Here is a 26,139-nt window from a genome sequence, read left to right as displayed (position 1 = left end):
ATGGCAACCCACTCCTGTATTCTTGCCTGGAAAATTCCATGGACAGAGGAGCCTGGTGGGCTACAGTCCATTAGGTCACAAAGAGTCGGACACGACTGAGCAACCAACACACAATGTGTTACCCACAGTCCCTTATTTTGCTGAGTATTTATTTTTGTACTTCTTTTCAGCAAGTATGTTTTTCTAACTTCCCTTCTTTTGGGGTCAGCCTGACCTGAGTCCCATAATTCCTGCCTGTCCTCCCCACCAGAGCTAAGTTGCCCAGGCTCCCTGGAAGCCCTTGAAGCCGGGGACTCTCCAGGCCGCTCATTGCTCCACTTCAGCCCCAGGGAAATCCCCACTTACAAAATGACCCCCTGCTTCCAACACCCTTTCAACCAACAGGCGTTAAATTGGTTGCTATTATCATAATGAGATGAGCTAAAGAAAAGAGTTGCTGGGATTGTTTTGTTTTCTGGAATTTTCATGGAAAATTATCAGCGTGTAAAAGAGCAATAGACTGAGATACTATGGTTTATCTGGATTGTCCCTTCTAATCCTATTAAGAACTAAGTTGCACTATTATATCCATTTTATAGATTAAAAAAAAAAAAGCCCAAGTCTTGAGATGCTAATTAACTTGTTTAAATTCATACAGCTACTAAGTGGCAGGACTGGAGTTTGAGCCCAGGAGTGTGTTAGCAGGGGCCCTGCTCTGCCCTCTGAGAATAAAGATGACTCCACAGGAGGAGAAAGGATAGCTCAGGGACCGAGAAAAAGAAAGCTCGGAACAACTGGCTCCTTCTGACAGTTGTCAAAAAGTTTCAATCAGGGAATTCAATGGCAGCTTGAACCAAAATCCAGAATCAGCATATAAATGTGCAAAACCCCAGACCAAACCCAGATTTTCAAAAAAAGTTTCACTGAATCAGCTACAACCTAATGAATCCATTAAACTGAGACGTAAACTAAAAAGACTTTTACCTGAAAAATCCAGGACATCAAAATGTTCTCTAAAATAAATCATAACCAGACTGCTGTTATTAGGTTCCTAGTTTAAAGTAAGAGAGAGGAGGTCTTAAGACTTTACCCTTGCAAAAATCCCCTCGGTGTGAGGGCAGAGAAGCAAATGTGGTCTGCCAAGAGACTAAAGAGATAGGAGAGATGATGAAGCAGAGCACAGGGAAGGCTTTCTTATGAAATAAAAGAATTTCACCATATAAAACAAGCATGTGGGACTTCCTCTACAGTCCAGTGGGTAAAACTCCATGCTTCCACTGCAGGGGGTATGGGTTCAATCCCTGGTTGGAGAACTTAGATCCCATGTGCCAAATGGCCAAAAAATAAAAATAAAACAAGCACATGATCCAATAAACGACCAGCACTAGGCCTTGTTTTTATAGCCAAAAGTTGAGTGGCCTTCTGACTTAAAAAGACAAGTGCACACAAAAGAAATATATAGATTATTTGTCTTAAACACATTATTTTAGTTTCCTTCCTGTCGAGCTTTTACTAATTGCTAAAAAATTGCTAATAGCCAATTTGGATAATTTTTATTTAAGATCTTAATGCTTTCTTCCATAGGCTTAGAAGAAGTGCTAACATATGATGCAGGTAAAGAAAATCATTTTGATGATACTTGCAACTCAATGCCCACATATGGGCTAAGGCTCAGATGTAATAACTGCTCTTGGCATTAGGAAGATGATTTGTCGATGAGCCCCTCTAGGGTGGTGAACACTGTGAGGGGGACTGAGGAACTCCCGGCACACAGTGAAACGGAGTATTTGTCCCTACCATTGAGGAATTTCACATTCCCTGTATTTGGGGCCTGTGGTCAAGACTTGGTAATATTTGTTCCTACTGACATTTACCACTAATAATAATTAGTTGGTAATAGTTATATAATAATAGCTAATGTTTATTAAGCTTGACTTTGTGCCCGATATTAAGCCAACCACTTCATGGTTACTGTCATTTAATCTTCATTTTAACCTGATAAGATGCTATTATTAGCTCCATTTTGCACATGAAGAAGCTGAGATACAGAGTAAGAAGCTTGCCCAAGGTCATAGCCAGAACGTGATGAGAGCCAGACTTGACACCAGAGTTCAGGCTCTTAGCCACGGTGCCAGACTGGACATGGTCTGCTGTATCCCGCATTATCCTTCAGGAGGACCCTGCTTCATGAGTGGACTAATGCCATGTTCTGGGGTCCCTCAGCTCTCTTAGTTCAGTAGCTTTAGTCACCCCCCTATGCAGCCCACTCCAGTGTTCTCGCCTGGAGAATCCCAGGGACGGCGGAGCCTGGTGGGCTGCCGTCTCTGGGGTCACACAGAGTTAGACACAACTGAAGCGACTTAGCAGCAGCAGCAGCAGTATGCCCCTTCTGTGCCCACTTCTTGTGGTACCCCCTTGTGTTATACTCAGTAACTGGAGGGTGGTAGACATTTGATAGATACTACCTTGAGATGAAAGTGGACCAAAATGATAATGTTTATTTAATAGTGTCATCTATTACTTTGATGACTTTTTTTAAATGACATTTTTTAAAAAAAATTATTTATTTAGATGCCCCAGGTCTCAGTTGTGACATGCAGGGTCTTCCATCTTCGTGGCAGCATTTGAACTCTTAGTTGCAGCATGTGGGATCTAGTTCCCCAAACAGGGATCAAGCCTGGGCCCCCTGCATTGGGAGCACGAGGTCTGAGCCTCTGGATCACCAGGGAAGCCCCTGAAGTTTACATTTTTTAAAGAAAATAAAAGTAGAAATTTTTTTAGTATAAATTTATTTATTTTAACTGGAGGTTAATTACTTTACAATATTGTATTGGTTTTGCCATACATCAACATGAATCCACCACAGGTATACATGTGTTCCCCATCCTGAACCCCCCTCCCACCTCCCTCCCTGTACCATCCCTCTGGGTCGTCCCAGTGCACCAGCCCCAAGCATCCAGTATCATGCATCGAACCTGGACTAGCGATTTGTTTCATATATGATATTATACATGTTTCAATGTCATTCTCCCAAATCATCCCACCCTCTCCCTCTCCAGCAGAGTCCAAAAGACTGCTCTATACATCTGTGTCTCTTTTGCTGTCTCGCATATAGGGTTATCGTTACCATCTTTTGGAAAATTCTGAATTACGTGAAGTGTTTACTCCAGAACCATCTGATGATCCGTATAGAATCGTTGTGCATATGGGGGATACAGCCCCTTCTGGCAGGGGGATGCAGCCCTCAGCAGGGTACCTGCCTGGGGCCAAGCAAACTGTGGGCGGGCTATGAGCCCCCCAAGACCCCCACCCCACAGCATACCATAGGGCATAACCTGTCCCCTTGTAGGTGGTGCCCTGCTCAAATCCAGGCTACCAATTGCTAAACGCCCACACACTGATTGGTAGGCTGGGGTCATAAGCATAGGAGCTTTTGATACCAGTAAAGAACTTTTGATACCAGGAAAAGCTAAGTGGTTTGTTTTTTGGTGCTCCAAACGTATAATGGAGAGTATAGTTTTTGAGTCATCTTGCTCAGGTTTTAGTCCCAGCTTTGCTGCTCACTGACTAAATGACCTTGGTCAAATTACACAGCCTCTCCAAGTCTCAGTTTTCTCATTTTCAAAATAAGGTTGCTGTGAGGCTTCATCAGGACGGTGTATACGGAGTGTGCGGAGCACTGCTGGGCACAGGGATGTGCTTGTATGGTGTTGGGGGCATAGAGCACGGTTGGCTTTAGGTGAGCTTCCTTCTGTCCCATGAATGAGTGGGGGACACTGACACATGTGTTGTGGAATGTCAATGTCACTTTAAAGCAGCTCTCAGGGAGGCTGCCCAGAGGGGCTCCAACACCCACAGGAGACACAGTGACCTGATTCTTCAAAGGGTAGTTAGAAGTCGTGGGCCAGCTTGTGTGCACAGCAGACCTGGGTTACTTTCAGCAGGATGCAACACAGCCATCTACCCAGATCCTGTTCCCAAAACAGAGTCAGTATCAGCAGTGTCACCTGGCTTCTGTTCTTTTTGAGATTCAACAGGTGAGTTCGATGTACAGTTCTGCAGAGAACCACCATTGTAAGCTCACATTATGATGCCTCTTCCATCTTGCTGCTAGTTGCCTGATGGGCAGAGAGGGCTTGTGTATGCCTTTGGGGGTGGGTCACCAATCAGTGTACCAGGAAACGCAAGCATCCAGAGTATAGGACCTGGAATCAGGCCACAGACCCAGCTGTGCTTCACTTATCCCAGACCCTTCTGCTGAACAGCATTTCATGAGAGGGGGCTGAGCGAGGGAAACGACCTTGGAAGGAACTGAAAGTGGTTATAGAAAGCGGACGTCCCTGGGGGTGCTTGCAGGGAGCACAGGTACGGAAATGGAGCCTTGTTAAACACCCAACACTAGGACCTTTTGCTGCACCCCCGTGTTGATAACTTTAAATTTTTAGCATTTTTTTTAAGTTAACTTTTAAAAGTTTGTTGCTAGTTCAGTCCAAGCACTCAGGAGACAAAGGTCAAATGCTTAGGGCTTAAAGACAAAAGGACAAAATTCAACTGAGTACATTTTAAAGATCTTCAGTTCAGGTCAGTCGCTCAGATGTGTCCGACTCTTTGCGACCCCGTGAATCGCAGCACACCAGGCCTCCCTGTCCATCACCATCTCCCGGAGTTCACTCAGACTCACGTCCATCGAGAGTCAGTGATGCCATCCAGCCATCTCATCCTCTGTCATCCCCTTCTCCTCCTGCCCCCAATCCCTCCCAGCATCAGAGTCTTTTCCAATGAGTCAACTCTTCGCATGAGGTGACCAAAGTACTGGAGTTTCAGCTTTAGCATCATTCCTTCCAAAGAAATTCCAGGGCTGATCTCCTTCACAATGGACTGGTTGGATCTCCTTGCAGTCCAAGGGACTCTCAGGAGTCTTCTCCAACACCACAGTTCAAAACCATCAATTCTTCGGTGCTCAGCTTTCTTCACAGTCCAACTCTCACATCCATACATGACCACTGGAAAAACCACAGCCTTGACTAGACGGACCTTTGTTGGCAAAGTAATGTCTCTGCTTTTGAATATGCTATCTAGGTTGGTCATAACTTTTCTTCCAAGGAGTAAGCATCTTTTAATCTCATGGCTGCAATCACCATCTGCAGTGATTTTGGATCCCCAAAATATAAAGTCTGACACTGTTTCCCCTGTTTCCCCATCTATTTCCCATGAAGTGATGGGACCAGATGCCATGATCTTCGTTTTCTGAATGTTGAGCTAAAGACAAAAGGACAAAATTCAACTGAGTACACTTTAAAGAGCTTACTGGTTTTATTTAGTGATTCCTGAGTCAGGCAACATCCAAACTAGCAGACAGAATGGAGCTCCAAAGAGCTACACAAGGTGAAAGGTTTTATTGGCAGAAGGGAACAGAACAAGGAAATTATACTAGGCAGAAAGGTGGGTTGGTTATTGCAAGGTTCTTTTCCTTATAGGGGGGTGACAGGGATTGTCAGGCAGACTACCTAACTAATGCTTATCAGTCTATTCCTGATTTAAGCTGATATCTAGGATTGCATTGCAGAGAGAGCCAAAACTCTTAAGTAAGTTCTAGTTTGATGACATGAGGCAGAGCATAAGCAGCTCCATTTTGGGCCTGTGGTTTTGTCTTCAACAGAACAAAGCACGTCATTAGAGCTTGAAGAAATACTCTTTTCCTTTCTTTGAGCCAAAGCAATAACAGTAAGCAGTTTTTTGGTGCTTCAGAGCTGTGTTTCATTGTTTTAACTTCTGTGAGCAGTAATAACTTTGTGGCAGTGGGCAGCCCTCGCTTGTCTTATCCAGCTCCAGTTTTAGGCCAGCAGAGTTGAGTGTGTGTGTGTGTGTGTGTGTGTGTGTGTGTGTGTGTGTGTGTGTTTTGTTTTTCCTTTTATAGTGTCAGACTTTTTGATTTTTTAATGTTCAACCTTTTAGCATCAGTGACAAGTAGTAGGGCAGTTCGTGTTGACCTAACTCTGGATCCAGAAAGCCTGGTTAACAGTGCCAGGTATGGTGGGCTCTGGAGAGCTTATTGTCTGGGTGTTTTTTGTTTTTGCATTTACTTCATGAAAGTGTATCAGCGTGTTATATGCCAAGAGTGGTGCTGAGAGCTAGGGGAAACTGTGGTAAATAGTTTCAGCCTTCACAGAATTCATACGCTTGTGGTAAAGCACACATTTATCAAATAATACTTAACTACAACCACAGTGCGTGTGTGCATGCTAAGTCGCTTCAGTCATGTCTGACTCTTGGTGAGCCTATGGACTGTAGCCCTCCAGGCTCCTCTGTCCATGGGATTCTCCAGGCAAGAGTACGGGAGTGGGTTGTCATGCCCTCCTCCAGGGGATCTTCCCTACCGAGGGATCAAGAACGTGTCTCCTGCATTGCAGGCGAGTTCTTTACCACTAGCTGCACCTGGGAAGCCTATAACCATAGTATATACTATGAAAGAAGAGTCTGCTGAGGGGCATAGGACAGGTAAACCTGATTGAGGGGTAACGGATTGTTGGATAGAGACCAGGATAGGCTGCTGCCTGGGGTGGTTTCAGAAGCTGCATGTGCAGAGGCCCTGAGGTGGGAAGATCCTCGGCATATTCAAGGAACAGAAGGAGGGCTGCTGTGGATTAGAGTGGCAGGAAATGAGGTCAAATCACAGAGACCTTCTAAGCCTTGGTAAAGATACTGGAATTTGGGTTCAGGGTTCTAAGGAGCCTCACTAACCGTGTCTCAGATCCATGTTGGCCAGGAGATTCTTTTCACTGTCATGGAAAGGCTCCCTCCCAAAGGCGGCCCCACCCCACAGCTTCTCTTCCCCTAACCCTCCCCTGATGCTTCATCGCCACTCGTCTCATGCTTTATCCCGACTGACAGGTCCCCAGTCAGAGTCTCATGATCTCTGAGATTGTATCATCCACAGGCCTGTAATGAAAGGACAAGTCTAAATACTCAAGTGGGGGATGGGGGGAGGCACATTCAGTCCACATCCTTGGACTGAGTTGGCAACAAACTTTTAAAAATCAACTTTTTTTTTTTAATATTAAACATCTTAAGTCAGCTACATGTGAGTGTAGTGTAAAAGCCTCTGCTGTTTAGTAAATTCTGGGCTGTGGGGCAGACACTGACTGACTGTGTGTTCAGCTGGCACCTTGAAATTGCCTCATGTCCCATTACGGTACACCCGGGGAAGCCGTGATAGGTCCCAGGCCTGAGGCTCATCCTCTGGCAAGGCACAGGTTGCCCTGGTAACTACCACCCATGGTCACGGGTCGGCTTGCCTGAGCTCCAATCCCCAGGTGGTTTTTCAGGGGACCCCTCTGGCACACTCTGCTTCATGTCAGGCAGCATTTTTCAGTGACTTCTGGGTGTGGGGCCCAGGCAGGCTACCCCCACCACCAGCCCTATCTCTTGGAGTCCACCCGGGTCTGTTCCCTGCCTCGGGCTTCTCAGGGGTGAGCCTGCACCACCCGCCTGCAGCTTGAGCTTGGTGCAGAGCCATCTTGTGCTCGGAGATGGCGAGTCAGCTGCTCCGACTTCCCTCCTGCTCTGTGCCCATGCGTGATGCGGTAGCCTGCAGGGGGCTGGGTGCTGCGCGCATCAGCAGTTACCACTCTGCTGTGAGCGAGGCAGTGCCCTGGGTTCCATTTCCACCTCTGTACCGTGGGCCTGAGATTAGCAGCTTCCGTGTGGTGAGCACTGACTCTGTTAATGCATTTAACCCCGAGTTGGTAGTAGTGTCTCCATTTTATGTGTCTGCCTCACGGGATTATGAAGGGGATTAGATAGATTAATATGTAAGTGCTTTACAACCTGAAATGTATCAGATGAAAGCAGTTTTATTCAAAATTGGTTGGGGAAATTCACATAGATGAACCTTGTAATTCGAAGTATATACAGTGCCTATCCATACATAATGCTGATTTAGGACCGTGTATCTGTTTATAGTACAGATCGTTCATGTAGTACATGAATATTTTGAGGGTCTGCGATGTATCAGGCACTGTTCTAGGTGCCTAAGCTACATCAGTGCAGCAAATCAGAGATTTCTGTCCTCGTGATGCTTAAATTTCTAGCAGGCAGATGGACAGTCAATAATGAGTAAATTCTGCAGTGTATGGGGATGCTGTGAGTGCTGTGGAAAAGAAAAAGCAGACCAGATAAGTGGGGCCAGGAGTGTGGGTGGCTCTTTTCATCAGGGTGAGTCTCTGCTTTCAAACAGTTCCCAAGTGCCTGTTGTGCCCTGTGGCCTGGAGACACAGCCGTGAACGGACGGATAAGGTCCTTTCCCTCCTGGAGTTGACTTTCTGGCAGACACAGTGGACAGTGAACAAGCAGGCAAATACTTCTCATAATTGCAGATTGACGTATGTAGCATGCAGGTAATGTGAGGGCAAGTAGAGGCGGGAGCAAATAGAGAGATGGGGTGGGCCCTTGGAGTGGACATTTGAGCTGGGCCTTAGCAGGGGTGAGCCAGCCCCCTGAGCAGGACTGGAATTGGGCCGGGAGAGACTGGCAGCAAAGGGAGGACTGAGTGTGAGCACAGAGTGTGGGGCAGAGGGGGTGGGAGTCTGGGAATAGTGGCTGGGACCCATGGACAGTGCAGGGCCTCACAGGCCACAGCGAGGGGCCTTCATTCCACCCTAACATCTGGGGATAGCCACTGAAGGGCTCTAGGCAGGGCCTGACTTGATCTCCTTCGTGCAGTTAAAAGACAACCCTTTGCATTGCATGCCTGAGTGGTTCTGTTCAGTCACCGGCAAGCAGGACACAGAACTGGGAGTCAGTTCTCAAGCTGATTCTCACCTGTATTCTTTGAACCTCTACTGTGTGCTGAGCACTGTGCTTGCTGCTTTTCACGTGCATTACCTGGTTCATCCAGAAAGAGTCCGTGCACACTGTGATTCATTGTCTTGCAGGAGTCCCTAGAAAGCTGGGGTGCAGGGAGCTAGGGGTGGAGAACAAGGGTGCAATGGCAGGTGGATTTAGATAGTTTTAACACCACGCAGCAGTTGGTCTCTGTCCTTTTTTTAGGATAATCCATCTTGCAGTGAGCAGGAAAGTTCATTTTTGCTCAGAAGCTAGAATGTATAATAGTTCTTCCCTCCATCCTCCCTGACAGGTCACAGTCAACTGAGAGGAACGGGGCTAATCAATCAGGTAGGCCTTTAAGAAAAAGGTATTTGGCTTTTGAAACCAACTCTAGATCATACGCTCACCCGTAAAATGAGAAGTTCCAGGGGATGGGACCCCTGTCCTGGTCATTCTGGTAACTCAGTTCCCACAGCATTCAGACTTTTAAAATCCCTTTTCACATTAGCACCTCTAAATGTCAGTGGAATTTGGTAGGACAAGAAACGGATGCAGCACTTCAGGGCTTTAGAGATATGAGTCTCCAAGGACATTTGCCAGCTTTCTTAAGCAAGCAGGTGTCCAGGCAAGCTCAATCGTGAGATGAACCCAAGGGCTACCTCTTCTAAACACTGCTGTGTTTCAAAAAGGATAAAAAAAAAAGAGAGAGAGAAAGAAACAAAGGACCTTTTCCCCCTTTCATCTTTCCAAACAAGCAACCTGAAATATTTAACCGGGCACGTTGCGTCACTTGTGAATCTGATAATACTCGTTCTTACAATCTATATGCACGCAACTACAAGTCTGGAGACCAGATGTTTACCTTTTCAGAACAATATATTCAAGAAAGGTGGCTCAAGCCAAGCTGCCTCCCTGTTGAGTGGACTCCAGCAGTTTCTTGATGTTACCTTTTCCAGCCACCTGAATTTCAGATGAAAAACAGACCTCCCTTGTCATGCTACACCTTCTTGAATCTGATAGCTTAAATGCATGAAAATCTGATAAATGCAGCTCTTCTCTGCTCCTTTTGGGCTGCATTTAGAAGGCAACGTGAGAGGATTTTCCTTTTCTTAGACGTAGCTGAACTCCATAAAGGGCTTCTGTTTTGTAATCTGTTTCCGAGATCTGATGCATGTGTTTCTAAGACCCCGTCACGTGAGGAGGTCTGACGTAGTCACCCAACGTGACTATGAGAAAAGGCACTGCAAAGATGTGTGTGGGATGTGGACCTGGATCACCGAAGTGGTGTCCTTTGTCAGAACACTTTCCACAGAGAATAGCAGGTCCACGCAGTAGATTCTGCTTCAATATGGGTCTCGCACTGGCCCCAAATAGATTGTGAATTTGACTTGTGCGTGATTCCAGGTCAGTATCTAATGCAGTGTGTTCTTTTTTTAGTTGGGTTTTATTTCCAAGTGTCTTTTTATAGAAGCATGGCAGTAGAAAGAGGGGAAAGTGGCTCCGTTGATTCAGTTTCATTACCATGTATGTTGGGAATTGAATGGCCAAGGTGCTGGCGAGAGGGCGCCTGGCATTTTCCTCTGATCAGAAGATACAGAAAAATGGGATTCAGTCTGGCCCTGGAGGGTGGTCTTGAGTAAGTGACGTCAAGTTCTCAGTAAGAATGCAGACTGGACAGGATTATTTCACTCTCCATCTGTGATGTCTTAAAGACTTGCTAATAAAAGTACACCAGATTTTATTAACAAGCTCTATAAAGTTACAGAATAGTTACACTGGTTAAACAATTTTAAGAGGTTTTTCAAAATTTGGGGGGGTTTACATTGGGAGAGTTAAAAATTTTATGGTAACTATCATTTTAAGTTTTTGACTTCTCTGTGCTTTAGTAAAATTGCCTTGTCTACTTGGGGAAGGGAAGATTTAATTAGGCTGGAAATACTAGGAATTAGTTGCTCAGATCATTGCCAAGAATTGTTTTCAAGTTCAAACCCAGAATAGGTATCCAGGATATATTGGGGAGGGGGTGCTAATCTAGTAGATGAATGGATAAACTCTAAAGGCAAACAGAATGCTGCGACCAAGCCAGCCTTTGAGACTTGAAGGCAAAGATTCAAGCAATGAGAGGCTGAACGAATAATACAGGCAGCAAATCGAGGAGCGGTTTTTACCTGAGTGTAGTGTGAAGGGACTATTGGTCCACCTGGTTTTACAGCCATGCTCACACTCAAGTGATAGGTAGCAGTCACTTCCAGCCTGGAAAATTAAAGGCAGCTGTAGAGTGTGTGTATGCATCTGTGTGGCCGTGGCGTGTCTATCTGTGTTTCTCTGTGCCTTGGTTTCTCCTGACGCCTGGGCATTTCTGCTTTGTATTTTAACACACTTTCTCATTCATTTTGTTTTACATGTGATTCATTTTATTGACTAAAATAATTTCTGAGTCGTTTATTTAAATATGATTTTGAATATTTTCTTACTGTTTAAAGCAGTGGTTCTCAAACTTTTTATTCCCAGGACCCCCTTACATTCTTATAAATTTTTAAGGACCCAAAGAGCTTTTGTTTATCTGAGTTACATTCAAAATTTTAAAGGAGAATTTAAAAACTATTTGTTAACTTGCAAAAATTGACTACAATAAACCCAATTACATGGTAAAATGATAGTTTTATTTTTAAAATAACTACTTTCTAAAGCAAAAATTAGTGAGAAGAGTGGTGTTATTTTTTGCAAATATGGTTGACCCTTGAACAACACAGGTGTTAGATACAGCACAGACTCTCCACTGGGTCAAAAATCCACAAAACCTCCCCTCCTCCGTATCCCTTCCTCCAGTTCTGCATCTGTGGGTTCAGCCATCCGTGGATCATGTAGCACTGTAGTACATATTTAGTGAAAAAAATCTGTGTACAAGTGGATCTAAGCAGTTCAAACCTGTACTGTTCAAAGGTATACTATATCTTTACTATCTGACTTAATAGAAAGATAGCTGGATTTTCAAATCTGCTTCTGGATTCAGCTGCAATGTGTTGTTTTATTTGAACTATATGAAAAAAATCCAGCCTCACACAGCTAGGTAGTTGGAAAAGGGACGTTTTTTTTTTTCTTTTTTTTTTAAATAACCTTTTTAGTTAGTTGTGGATATTCTTTGATGCTACACCAGTATCTACCAGTAGGACTTTCTTAAAGGTTAATTGCAACATGGAATCCGTATCAGTGAACTTTCTACAGTTTGTTACGTATAAATATATGGCTCTCTGTTACACCTTTTAGCTCATGCATGATTTTTTTTGGTAATATGCATTGGTCATTTGGAAAATACTGGTTCACTGAGCCATGTATATCTTCCAAATTCATTATTCAGTATCCAAAAATCACTTCCATTAACATCACCACCAACATCATCAGAAAAGTCATTATGTATTGAGGGGTGTTGAGCTCATTGTGGTAGATACAGGTTTTCCAAAATTCTGTTTTTTTGCTCCAGTCTGATTTTATTACTGGCAACAAAATGGCTGCTTCCTTGAAATGACAGACTCAATTATTTCATTTTCAAGAAAATGTTTGCCCAAGTACCCGTATCTGAATAGCCATGGTTTATCTTATCAGTAATTTTTTTCAAGTAAAAATGATGTTCCATGAAAAAAAAATTGGTAAGTTTGACTCAGAGCTCTAGGAAACACCAAATGCTTTTTGTCAAGGCAGTCATCGTTTTTCATTATGCGGCAGAAGTGTTTTATGTGTCCTTCCGATTTTACACACAATAATAGATGTATATTCAAGCGTCCAGATTTAATAAAATGATAATTACTCCTTAATCCAAGTGTCACTGGCTTGATATCTGCTAAGGTTGTAGAAGTTTTCCCCATCTTTGGTTTTGTACCATTAGTGCACATGTTCACACAGTAAAAAAGACACATGACATCTTAGTGTGGTTATGAAAATAGTTTTGACCTCAAGAACTTGCTGAAAGGGTCTTGGGAGACCCAGAGATCCATGAAACATACTTTGAGAACCCTCCAGGTTACAATGAAACTAGGAAAGAAAAAAAGGAACAGGAATTTATTTTTATTTTCCTAGTAATTTTGCTTTCTCTCGAGTAGAATTTGGGTTCACCCAGGTCTGATTTTTAAAGCTTTAAATCAAGTAGCTTTCTAAGTACAGTATGTTATTTAAGCCATTTGCTGCTCGGGGCCTGAGGAGCCAATGTCTCCCTGCTCATTTGTTGTCAGAATCAACAATGTATTGGTACCAAGACTGTCCCTAAACTCAAGGAGCAAATAGGAAGGATAGAAATGTGTACAAATGCACAATATTGCATGCGACAATAAAGGTTGGAACCCCAGACTGGAAATTCATGAGGAGGGAGGCTGACCAAAGGAGATGTCACCTGAGATGAGTAAATTACAGGAATTGCCAGGCAGAGGAGCTAGGGGTGAGGACGGAAGAGCCTCAGAGGAAATGCAGTTTTTCTACTAAAGCTTCATACAGGCAGAATGTAGAAATCTTTCTGAGTTATGAGAAGAGGACTCATGTAGGGAGTGCGTGAGTTGTGTGTGCTGTGCGTATACTGGAGTGGAGTTGAGGAGCCTAGTGGCGGGGGAGGGGCCTTCTGCTTTGTCCCTTTATCCGCTTCTGTACTGTTTGCATATTTTACCATCAGCATAGATTTTTTTTTTTAACTTTTTTAATACTAGTTAACTCTATAAGTAAGTGAAGCAGTCATTTTAGGTGGGGGTGGGATGAATTAGGAGATTAGAATTAATATATTTACACTATTGATATTGTGTATATAACATATAGATAACTGATAAGAACCTACTGTACAGCCCAGAGAACTCAATTCGGTGCTCTGTGGTGACCTAAAGACGAAGGAAATCCAAAAGAGAGGGGATAAATGTAAACATACAGCTGATTCACTTTGCTGAGTAGCAGAAACTAACACAACATTGTAAAGCAACTACACTCCAATAAAAATTAATTTGAAAAAAGAAAAGTCATTTTAATCATCAAAAGCATCTTAAGTGCCCATCCTTACATAATATGAATGTATTATATAAGGTTGGAATAATGCAGGAGACAAAGGCAGCAGCAGAGTCTACATATGCTGATTAAGTAGAATTTCCTAATGGCCCTGGTATGAAGTATAATTATAAAGTATGTTCATTATATATTTATAAAATTCTTAAAAACATTTTAAATACATATAAAGTATACTTTATCTCAATATACACATGTAATTATAATATAATGTAGTATTTTATATTTAGTTTATATAGATATGTATATTTTTATATATATATAAATACAGGATGACCCTTCAGCCTCATTTCCCAGGATATAGTCCCAATGTATACCTGTTTATCTGGCACAGTTATTAGTTGTATCCCCTTTTCTCTCTCATGTGTCTTGTTGTTTTAGATGTTGAATTATACGCTCATGATATTTATTGTGCTTATAAAATCTGTTTCTACCAGGACATGTTCATATATTTATATAATCATAGATCTATTGGTATCTGCATGTGGATATATACGTACATGTATTTGTGTGTTTAGAAGGTGTATGTTAAAAGCTTTACAGCTAAAAAACAAACTCAGGAAAATAGTAACATAAATCAGATGATCACAGTTATCTAATTACAGATTGATTTATTGTTTTAAAATATTGGCTCAGCAAAAATTTTGTAACAATAACATTTTTCATGCTTATTTATTCCATCTCAGTGATACTACTGAAAATAATAGATATATTATACGAAACTTACTTTTTAGTACATGTTTCAGAATATTACATATAAACTTAATCTCATCTGCTTTCCAGCTTCTATTTCTTTTTCTGAAGTCTGTTGTGGGCTTTCCATTGGCAAGAACTCCTAAGACTTCTGTTTTCACTTACTCTCAATGAAGAAATATAGCAGAGGAGATCACTTTTTTTTTTTTTTTAAGTCAAAGAGTACTATTTTTGGTGGGAATGACTGCCTCCCCCCTAAACTCACTTAAGTCTGAATTCTAACTTTAGGGATATCCTTAAAGTAAGGATGACTGTTCAAAACTCTGGGTCCAATGTGATTTTACTTCATGTTCTCGTCAGTTGCACAAATCAAACTGGCTAACGGGGCCAGGCTGGGCTTGGTGCTGAGAGAAGCCGTCGGGCAGTGAGCGCTGGGAAAGGCAGCGCATGCCTGCAGGTGGCAGTGACGCAGGGACGCAGCTGCTCAGTTGCCAGCCAGGCAGCAGCCCCGTTGTTGTCCAGTCTTCCTGTTTCTCAAGAAACGACACATTGATTTTTACGTTAAATCTTACTGTTCTTTGACATCAACTTTTCTGTTTTTTTCAAAAACATGGTCCAAATGCTACCTGTATCAAACACCACAGTGGGTCCCCTCTGGTCTTCAGACTTCAAACTCAGTTGCACATCAGACATGTAGAATATGACTTGAAATTGCATCTTCGACAACTGTCACTGCCTTTTCACCTTGCATTTATGGATTTGGATGCTTTGTTCCAAACTGTGACATGAGCTCCTTGATTACAAGCTTCTTGAGGGCATGAAACTCAACTGTGCCTCGTTCTGACTGAACTTCATGTTCCTCAGCTTTGTCCACTTCAGCAGGCAGAGCTGAAGTCAGTGTCACCTCTCCCCGAAAGGGGGTTTGGCGAGGCTCTCTTGCCTTCCCTCACCCCCATCCCGGGGCCACTGCCCCCTACTCTTTGTCCCAGCACTCCTGATCCTGCACCTTCACTGGGAATCTTGGCTTTACAGCATCATGTGAACCCGTCTTACCTTCCCTGCTATACTGCAGACCTTTGGGGGCAGAATTTTTGTTTCTGTAACGGTGCTGGATTTTAGTGTCAGTCCACAGACCTGGTTCTGGCTGGTGAATAAAAACCACATGAATATCCTCTGAGACAAGATTTTTCAGTGTTTACTCATGTCCCTTTCAAATTTGTTATCATGGGGACAAATAGAATGTTCCTTATTCGCTAAAAAAGGTACAAAATATATATATAGGTTCCAGGGTCTCACCTCAGCTGTTCCAAACAAGAGTCTCGGCAGGGGGACTCTGTAAATACTGACCATATTATAGCTTCCCAGGTGATTCAGATGCATAGCCAGGTTCAAGAATTTCTGTCCCACAGCATAAAGTAAGTATTCAGTAAATCTCTGTTCCAGGGAGAAATGAACTCTTGTCTTCCTATAACACTCAGCCAATATTCAAGAAATAATGGTCAAGAGAATTAAATTCTGAATTCACATACTAACTTCCCCATCTCACCTTTTTAGGTGGGGCTGAGGCCATCTACTCCTTCCCAGGCTCTCACACTGTCTGGGGTGGATGGATTAATTCTTACCTGGGCTAGAGGATGGCCTGACTAGCTGGTTTGCAACCAGCTGGCCTCCCTCTAATCTTCTCCATGTGCTGAAGCCTCAGTGATCCTGAGTGATTTAACTCAAATCTAATGATAACTTTTAATGATAACTAGTACTTGCAATATAAAACTTGCTGTGGGGAGTCCACTAGAGGCTGTTATGATCTGGTCTGACCGTTTCAAGCTTCCCAGGTGGTGCTAGTGGTAAAGAATCCACCTGCCAAGGCAGGAGACACGGGGTCCGAGTCCTGGGTTGGGAAGATCCCCTGGAGGGAGGAAATGGCAACCCACTCCAGTATTCTTGCCTGAAAAATCCAATGGACAGAGGAGGCTGGCGGTCCACAATCCATAGGGCTGAAAAGAGTCAGACATGACCGAGCGGCTGAGCACACACGACCCTTCCAAACAGGAGAAGAAGATATGAGAAGGGAGAGAAAGTAGATCCCCCAGGGGCCCAAAGCAGAGACCTCACGGAAGACCAAAGAGGCACCTGCCAAGTAGGGAGGTCAGCGATCTGTGTAAGCCAGTGAAGGACAGACTCTGGCAATCCGTTCAGGGTGACCCTTTCTCTCTTCAGGGGTACAGAGGGGGCCATAAAGATTCCTTTTTATTTAATTTTATTTAAATATATAGTCCCCCACATCCCTGGAAAGGATTCATGGAAGGTTACAGGTAAGGGCAGGTAAAACGAGAGTAGAAGAGCTATCACTAAATAAAGTGAGACAGTGGTCACACCAGAAAGCCAGGCTCACGGTGGCTACAACAGTCGACGGTAAACGTTAGTTCTAAGCTTCCTCATTTCAAGAATTAAAAAAAGAAACACGGTGAGTGCATTGTTCTCATTATCTGGTTAATGAAGAATTTGTTAGTAGAAACGCACTTTTTCCAGTGGTTGAATGAGATAAAAGAAGGTATCAAATGGATTCTTATATAAAGGACACTAAATAACATAATGGGCACAGCTCATAATTGCTTTACAGAAAGGTAAAAAGAGAGGCTTTAATGTGGCCATCTGGTCTTTCCAACTGAATGAATGCCATGAGCTAAACGTTTTACTCCAGTGCGAGGAAGACACGGCCACTGGGAGTTAAAGAGCGGCAAGCTGTATGGGCTTTCTGGACTTCGCTTGATCAGAGAGAGAGGCTTGATGAACAGCAGCTGGGTAGTATGTCTTTTAGACCAGAGCAGGTATTTTGGCCAGGGCACTACAGTTTAAGTGCAGGCGTGATCTCTTAGAACATAGTGAAATTAGTTTGGTGAGTTGCTGTTGACATTTTTTTAAGTGAAAGATAATAGAACAGGACAGACAGCATCACACCTCTTAAGGGTAAGTTTTAGTTTCACTTTTCTCTACGCACCGTGTATTTCTTACTGTAGGTAACCATGAAAGCTGGTGCTTTGGACTGTCTCTCACTAGAACAGTAGTGGGTAGACTCCGGCCAACCCAGGCTCATTATAGAACATAGAGAATAATAAGACCTGAGTACAACAGGAGGGGGATCCTCAGACCAGAGCAAGAGCCACCGTGCCTTTAAATTGTGCTAATTTAAGAACCTGTGACTAAACAGTATTATAAACTCAGAAACATACTTCTCTGGTTTTGTGTTATGTTTCCATTTTGGTTGCCTTTAGTACCTCGCAGAGTTATTTTTGAACACCCTAGTCTACTATGGCTATGATAAAAGGGAAATCAGAGGGATGAGATGGGTCCCCATACGGGCCAGTAGTGCAGAGGGCAGGGGGCCCCTGGTGGTCAGACTCAGTCACACAGACCAAGACTTTCCACTAAGAGACCCTTCAGAGCCACAAATGAGGAATGATTCCTCCAGTTCTTGCTTCTTCCCTGAGCAGCCAATACCTTTAGTTACAGATACTGGTTGCTTCAGCTTCCCCAGTAGCTCAGCAGTAAAGCCTCCACCTGCAATGCAGGAGACCCTGGGTGGGGAAGATCCTCTGGAGCAGAAAAGGGCAACCCACTCCAGTATTCTTGCGTGGGAAATCCCATGGACAGAGGAACATGGCGGGCTGCAGTCCTTGGGGTCACAAAGAGTCAGACACAACTGAGGGCATGCACACGCACGTGCACACACACACACACTGCTTAGTTAAGGAAAACTTTAAAAAAATTAATTTTCTTGCTTCATGAAGTAAGGTGAAAGTGAAAATCACTCAGTCATGTCCGATTCTTTGTGACCCCATGGACTATACAGTCCATGGAATTCTCCAGGCCAGAATACTGGAGTGGGTAGCCTTTCCCTTCTCCAGGGGATCTTCCCAACACAGGGGTAGAACCCAGGTCTCTCTCATTGCAGGCAGATTCTTTACCAGTTAAGCCACAAGGGAAGCCCAAGAATACTGGAGTGGGTAGCCTATCCTTTCTCCAGTGGATCTTCCCAACCCAGGAATCGAACCAAGGTCTCCTGCATTGCAGGCTATGTTTGGATCAAATCATTAGGGTGGATCATCAGAAACAGACAGGAGTCTTGTGATGGGACCATGACATTGCCTGATTCTAAGAATTCAACACAGCAGCCCTGAGTGATCATGAGACCCTTAACATTATCAGGGAACCCACCCCCACCCCCGCCAAATTTGGACATGTATATGTAGCCTACAACTTTGGAGAAAGTCAGAGAAAAAGTTCTGGGAGGATTTCCAACTATAACAACTGTGAGCAATGGTATGAGAAACAGGCTGGGGCAAGATAAAGATTAAGCTTCTAAGGTTGACTCCAAGTCTTTGGAGCAACAACAAAATGAGATTTAAAAAAAACAAAGACTACAAAACCCTGTATTTTCATACAAAAAGTAAGTTTTTCAAAGAAATCAAAAATAGCCTATAAACCAAAGAGCTCCTTGTGGAAGGACCTTTATCTCTGACCACTTCTCTCCTCTTCTTTTAGATGACAGTCATGTCCCTTTCCAGGGACCTCAAGGACAACTTACACAGCGACACAGTGCTCTCCATCTTAAACGAGCAGCGCATTCGGGGCATTTTGTGTGATGTTACTATCATTGTGGAAGACACCAAGTTTAAAGCCCACAGCAATGTCCTGGCTGCCTCAAGCCTTTATTTCAAAAACATCTTTTGGAGCCATACCATCTGTATTTCCAGCCACGTCCTGGAACTGGATGATCTCAAAGCTGAAGTGTTTACAGAAATTCTCAATTATATCTACAGCTCCACAGTCGTCGTCAAGAGACAGGAAACTGTCACTGATCTTGCAGCTGCTGGGAAAAAGCTGGGAATATCCTTCTTGGAAGATCTTACTGATCGCAACTTCTCCAATTCTCCGGGTCCCTATGTATTCTGCATTACCGAGAAGGGAGTGGTTAAGGAAGAAAAAAATGAAAAAAGACATGAAGAACCAGCCATCACTAACGGGCCAAGGATCACAAATGCATTTTCCATCATCGAAACAGAAAACAGTAATAACATGTTCTCTCCACTGGACCTGAGAGCAAGTTTCAAAAAGGTCTCCGACTCCATGAGAAACACCAGCCTCTGCCTGGAGAGGACTGACGTCTGCCACGAGGTGGAGCCCGTGCGCACCCTGGCTGAGCACTCCTACGCCGTGTCTGCCGTGTCTTCCGTGGCTGAGGCTTACAGAAGTCAGCCTGCCCGGGAACAGGACAGCAGTTCACCTGCGAAAACAGGGAAGGAGAACGCTGAAGCTGTTGCAGCAAAACCGAAAACATGCCGAAAGCCAAAGACACTCTCCGTACCCCAGGAATCAGATTCCACTCCAGAAAATATACCACCCCCTCCAACAAGCAACTTGGAGGTGCGTCAAGAAGAAAGTCCGCAGCCAGCAGCAGTTCTTTCCCTTTCAAAATCTCCCAGCCACAACGAAGGAGAGGTCCAATTTCCCAGGGCAGAGGAAAATAAATCCTCTGATGTCCCTGGGCCACCAGCTGCCGAAGTGCCGCCTCTCGTTTACAACTGCAGCTGTTGTTCCAAATCTTTCGAGAGCAGCACTTTGCTCAGCGCCCACATGCAGCTTCACAAGCCGACCCAGGAGCCCCTGGTGTGCAGGCACTGCAACAAGCAGTTCAGCACCGTCAACAGGCTGGATCGGCACGAGCAGATCTGCATGAGGTCAAGCCACATGCCCGCTCCTGGAGGGAATCAGCGCTTCTTAGAAAACTATCCCACCATCGGGCAGAATGGAAGTTCATTCACAGGCCCAGAACCTTTATTAGCTGAGAATAGGATTGGTGACTTTTCCAGTCCCGGGAGTACGCTGCCAGAAACAGAACACATGGTTAAGTTTGTTAATGGGCAAATGCTCTACAGCTGCGTGGTGTGCAAACGCAGTTATGTGACTTTATCCAGCCTCCGAAGACATGCAAATGTTCACTCCTGGAGGAGAACATATCCTTGCCATTACTGCAACAAAGTGTTTGCCTTGGCTGAGTATAGGACAAGACACGAGATTTGGCACACAGGGGAAAGGCGGTATCAGTGCATTTTCTGCCTGGAGACATTTATGACCTACTATATACTCAAAAACCACCAGAAGTCTTTCCATGCCATTGATCATAGACTTTCCATCAGTAAAAAAACAGCAAATGGAGGCTTGAAGCCTAGTGTCTATCCATATAAACTTTACAGGCTCCTGCCCATGAAATGCAAGAGGGCTCCTTACAAGAGCTACCGACATTCTTCCTATGAAAATGCTCGAGAAAACAGTCAGCTGAATGAGCCTGCACCTGGTCCCTATGTTATTCAGAATCCACACAGCTCTGAATTACCTACCCTGAATTTTCAGGACAGTGTAAACACCTTGACCAACAGTCCAGCCATCCCATTGGAAACACCAGCACGTCAGGACGTGCCCACTTCGGCCAGTATACAAAACGCAGAGGGTACCAAATGGGGCGAGAGGGGAGAGTTAAAAGTGGATATGGACAATAACTTTTATTCCACAGAGGTGTCGGTTTCTTCCACTGAAAATGCTGTCAGTTCAGACCCCCGGGCAGGGGATGTACCTGTTTTGGCTGTGAGTAATGGCAGTGAGAACTCCACCTCTGTGATCAGCTACAGTGGCTCAGCCCCCTCGGTCATCGTTCACAGCAGCCAGTTTTCATCGGTGATAATGCACAGCAATGCCATTGCTGCCATGACCAGCCACAACCCCAGAGGAGCCCCTTCAGACCAGACTGTCAGTCAGACCCCAAAAGAGGATGGCAAGCCCACCGAGCCAGACAAAGTTGGGAGGGCCATCAGCAGACCCAAGAGCATGAAGGAGAAAAAGAAAGCCGGCCCATGTAGCAGGGGAGAAATACCAGAGGAGTCCAAATTCACTGCTGACCCTGGAGGCTCACTGGGCAAAACTACGAATACCATCAAAGAAACGAGTAAAATTGAAACCTACATCGCAAAGCCTGCTCTCCCGGGAACCTCCACAAACAGCAACGTCGCACCCCTTTGTCAAATAACGGTGAAAATCGGGAATGAAGCCATTGTGAAGAGGCACATCCTCGGCTCTAAACTGTTCTATAAGAGAGGGCGGAGACCCAAGTATCAAACGCCGGAGGAGACGCTGCCCCAGGAGAGCGACCAGGAAGCCAATGGAGACAACCCTCTCGGGCTCTGCCAGTCCGAGTGCATGGAGATGAACGAGATGTTTGACGATGCCAGTGACCAGGATTCCACGGACAAACCATGGCGCCCGTACTACAACTACAAACCCAAGAAGAAATCCAGACAGTTGAGAAAAATGAGGAAGGCCAACTGGAGGAAGGAGCACGAAAACAGGAGCCCGAGCGGTAAGTGTAGATACCCGGCCGACCTGGACTGTGCGGTGGGCAAGGCTCCGCAGGAGAAGGCCTTCGAGGAAGAGGAAAACAAAGAGATGCCTAAGCTGCAATGTGAACTCTGCGACGATGGAGACAAAGCCTCAGGGGCCGGGAGCCAAGGGAGGCCCCACCGGCATCTCACGGCCCGGCCTTACGCGTGCGAGCTCTGCGCCAAGCAGTTTCAGAGCCCCTCCACCCTCAAGATGCACATGCGGTGCCACACGGGAGAGAAGCCGTACCAGTGCAAGACCTGCGGCCGGTGCTTCTCCGTGCACGGCAACCTCCAGAAGCACGAGCGCATCCACCTGGGCGTGAAGGAGTTCGTCTGTCAGTACTGCAACAAGGCCTTCACGTTGAACGAGACCCTCAAAATCCACGAGAGGATCCACACGGGAGAAAAACGATACCACTGTCAGTTCTGCTTTCAGAGTTTTTTGTATCTGTCCACGAAAAGGAATCACGAGCAGAGGCATATCAGGGAGCATAACGGGAAGGGCTATGCCTGCTTCCAGTGCCCCAAAATTTGCAAAACAGCTGCTGCCCTGGGAATGCACCAGAAGAAACACTTGTTCAAAAGCCCCAGTCAGCAGGAGAAAGTGGAAGGTGACACAGGCCAGGAAAACTCCAATCCCCTGGAGAATCCACATTTCATTGATTCGGAAGGCACTGACCAAAAGGATAATGTACAAACCGTTGTTGATAATGTCCTTTGAATGGAGATCCTTAGGGGAAAAAAAAAAAACCCTTTGAAAATACAAGTTGGTGGGTTTGTTTTGTTTGTTTGTTTGTTTGTTTTTTAGTTAGCTGTTTCTTTTGTTTCTGTTTAGTTTTGTTCACTTAACAGTTATGAAGGAGTGAAATGTAACAAAGAAAATCTCATTTGTTCAAATTCCAGAAGAAGGATCCTAATATCCTCTCTGGGTTTTGGCATTAACTTCATGCAAAGTACACAAAAACAAAATAGCCGAATCTTCCAGTATCCCAAGTGTCTTGTGAAAGTTTATGAAGTTCTCAGTTGTGATATTTTTGCCAGTGGGAGGAAAAAAGAGTTTAATTTTAGCGTAATTTAAAACTTTCTGGTGAGTGCTCAGAGGAGCTGGCTGCTGAACTGTCTTTAGTAACTGGAGATATAAGGGTTCAGATATCATGAGAATGTCACCTTCATAAATATGTTAAAAGGTAAATGAGCTATGACAGTCATTATTCTCATCCAGCTTCTGCACTATTAAAAATTGTTTAAATTAATGGGTACATATGAAATAATAGTATAGATGAAAATACGTGTGAAATGAGTAACCCAAGTAGGACATTCATACGTTATCTAGAACTACTTTTCTGCAACACAAACCTTGTAAAATACAGATATAAAGCACTATAATTTTTAACTGTCCATGTCCCCTGTAGTGAATTATAATGATGAGCAATAGATCTGCAAATAATGAGAACTGATGTAAAAATCAGTAGGAAGCATTTTGAGTATGACTTCAGAGCATGTGTATGCTTTTAGATGGAATGCTGTTCTCTTGAAGTTATGGCTGAGCTGTTACTAGAACCGGTCTTCTCAAGTCCCAAAAAACATAGGTCATGCCTTATCCACGGGGGAGAACCTTCCCAGAAGTTACTTGTGATTACCTGTGCTGTGCTATGTATTACTTTCTAGAGGCCTCACTTCAGAAAATGAAAAAAGGTCAAATTCTTCTGAAACTCCCTGAAGTCTTCCATCCATCACAAGGCCATGGACGTGGAGGTCTTTCCAGATAGATTTAACCATTCTCAAGGGTTCAAGTAAAACCTGGCATCTCCTGTATCGCCTAAGGAGTGTCTTGGAAATTAAGTGCAAGGCACATGTGTGGTGGTGAATTCCCAGGCACTTGAAAGTGACAGAAAGCCTAATCCCTACAATTGTCAGCCTTCTTGGAAATTATGCAGCCCACAAGCATATACTATTTAAAAAATAAATAAAGGACAACAGAAACACACACACCCCTGCCCCACCCAATAATGACTTGAGTGGGTAGGAAGTGATGACCTTCCTTGCCTCAAATGGAGCTTTGTCTTTGGAGGGTGGGGAGATAGAATGTGAAGTGACGAGGTTCCATGACTGACTTACATGCTTCAAAAATATATAGAATATATTCACAAGTCAGATGCCTTGTCTTCCTGTTTGCAGACAACTGAGACCCTGGTTCAATTCCTGGGTCGGGAAGATTTGCTGGAGAAGGGATAGGCTACCCACTCCAGTATTCTTGGGCTTCCCTTGTGGCTCAGTTGGTAAAGAATCCACCTGCAATGCAGGAGACTTGGGTTCAGTCCCTGGGTTGGGAAGATCCCCTGGAGAAGGGAAAGGCTACCCACTCCAGTATTCTGGCCTGAAGAATTCCATGGAGTCCATGGGGTTGCAGAGTCAGACATGACTGAGCCACTTTCAGCCCCCTTGCTAAAAACCCACTTACGTGTTTAATGTTCTTTTTCTTTGACCCGCACCATTAACACTGCCCTCAAAATCTAACCCCCCTATAGGATATTCCGTCACATGGACTAGGTTCCTGGGAAGCTGGAAATCATGATTCTTTAACTTTTTAAACTGCCAGAATACGAGGGAGAGAGAAAACATTCTTACCCATTTGATACCAGAACACCAGTATGAACAGAATCTGGAACCCAGTTCAAGGATGACCTGCAGCCATTCGTGTTCACAGGATTTGACAGCTGGAAATCCAAGGTTACCCAAGGTTGCAAGGTTACCATTGTGAAGAAATGGCTTGAAGGACTCTGGGTTCTCTCTTCAAGTGTTGTGGTGTCTCCACAGAGAAGACTTCATATGGATTGGGGTGGACCAGAAAGCATCTAAACACCCAGAAAAGGACATAATCAAAGCTGATCTTTTTATACTGTAGTACTTTGTTGTTAAATAACCCCAATATTGTATTTGCATTTATCTTTTGTTCATCTACTTTCACTTACAAACAGTATTATGTAATAGAGGAAAATGGAAAATGCAAATGAGTTCAACTTTATTTTATACATTGTATATATGTACACCTGAACCATTCATCTGGGTTTTGTTAAAGAGATAGTCACAAAGGGCTTATGCAAATCATTTTGAATTGATAATTAGAAAACTGAATAAGCAATCCTGTGATCTACCAATTTGTTTTATCTCAGTCAGGATTATGAATCAAGAATTACTGTGTATTTCAGTCATTTTGATTTGAAGTAACTCTAAATATAAAATGATTACATGTAATGATGTCTCCCAGCCCTTCCATGTGGATATTTTTTAAGTGGACTTGTATGCTAATAATTCTAGACCAAAGTAAATATGGCAGAATATTTATACATGAAAAAATAATTTTGCAAATATTTTCTATAATTGTATTATTCGTTTAAAATGTTGATAGCTTGTGTTAGTTTCAGGGAGGGGTGTATATTTTGATAAAAAATACTTGACTTTGTAATTCTGTATATTCTATACAATTTATAGCAGAGCCGTTTTAAGACAGCCTTGTCACATTTTTTGTTAATTGTGAAAATTTTATTCGAAGTGATGTTTATGCATTGAGTACATAACGACCAACTAGAGTTAAAGTAAGTGTGAACAGTGAAACATACTGTATGCTGTACAAGATATATTGTAATTTGCTGTTTTAGCATCTGTATTTTGGTTAGAAGATATTATTAAATGCAGATGTTAAGGGTTGGAAAAGTCTAATTTTATTTTTAGAACTAATGGATATAAATTTGTTTTTGCTTGATTAAAATAGCTTATTCTTATGTTGTCTCTTTTTAAACATTTTAGTGTTAATTCTTTTGTGTAGCCAAGCTGCAATTTCATTTGTATGAGTCACAGCGTTGTTTCACATATGATTCATTCAGTATATTTCTGTTTCCTCACTTGTTTACATTCCATGGTACCTGCTTACATGCTTAGGACTCAAATGGAATATGACATTAAAAAAAAGCAGAATAAAAAAGACTGAAATCTTGTTATCATTTAGTGCTTTGGATAGGCCTGATATTATGATAAACCTGAGTGTTGGAAGTATTCTGCTCCAGTCATCCACAGAAAACAGATTTCACGTATTAACTACCAGGTATTTGGCAACGTTCTTGCCACGATCTGTCTCATTCAGTCCTTTCCCAACGACCCTAGGAAATAGACTTCT

At 43.6% G+C, this 26,139-nt stretch overlaps 1 protein-coding gene across 2 annotated transcripts in view; it reads left to right on the top strand.

Moving 5' to 3' along the window:
• The window catches only part of ZBTB38 (zinc finger and BTB domain containing 38), a 47,451-nt gene extending 21,550 nt beyond the window's left edge, over positions 1-25,901 (top strand). The window contains exons 1-2 of one of the 2 annotated variants that reach the window (XM_052639145.1): positions 10,082-10,209; positions 19,075-25,901. In XM_052639145.1, coding sequence (XP_052495105.1) covers positions 19,075-22,686 — 3,612 coding nt within the window. In that variant the 5' untranslated portion in view covers positions 10,082-10,209 and the 3' untranslated portion in view covers positions 22,687-25,901. Of the gene's footprint in view, positions 1-10,081; positions 10,210-19,074 lie in introns of those variants that run through there. The other variant, XM_052639152.1, reaches the window with a different exon arrangement.
• Positions 25,902-26,139: the final 238 nt, after the last annotated feature.

This window comes from Budorcas taxicolor, chromosome 1 (genome assembly GCF_023091745.1).
Source record: "Budorcas taxicolor isolate Tak-1 chromosome 1, Takin1.1, whole genome shotgun sequence".
NCBI classification, from domain to species: Eukaryota; Metazoa; Chordata; class Mammalia; order Artiodactyla; family Bovidae; genus Budorcas; species Budorcas taxicolor.
This window is presented reverse-complemented; position numbering and strand designations above follow the sequence as displayed.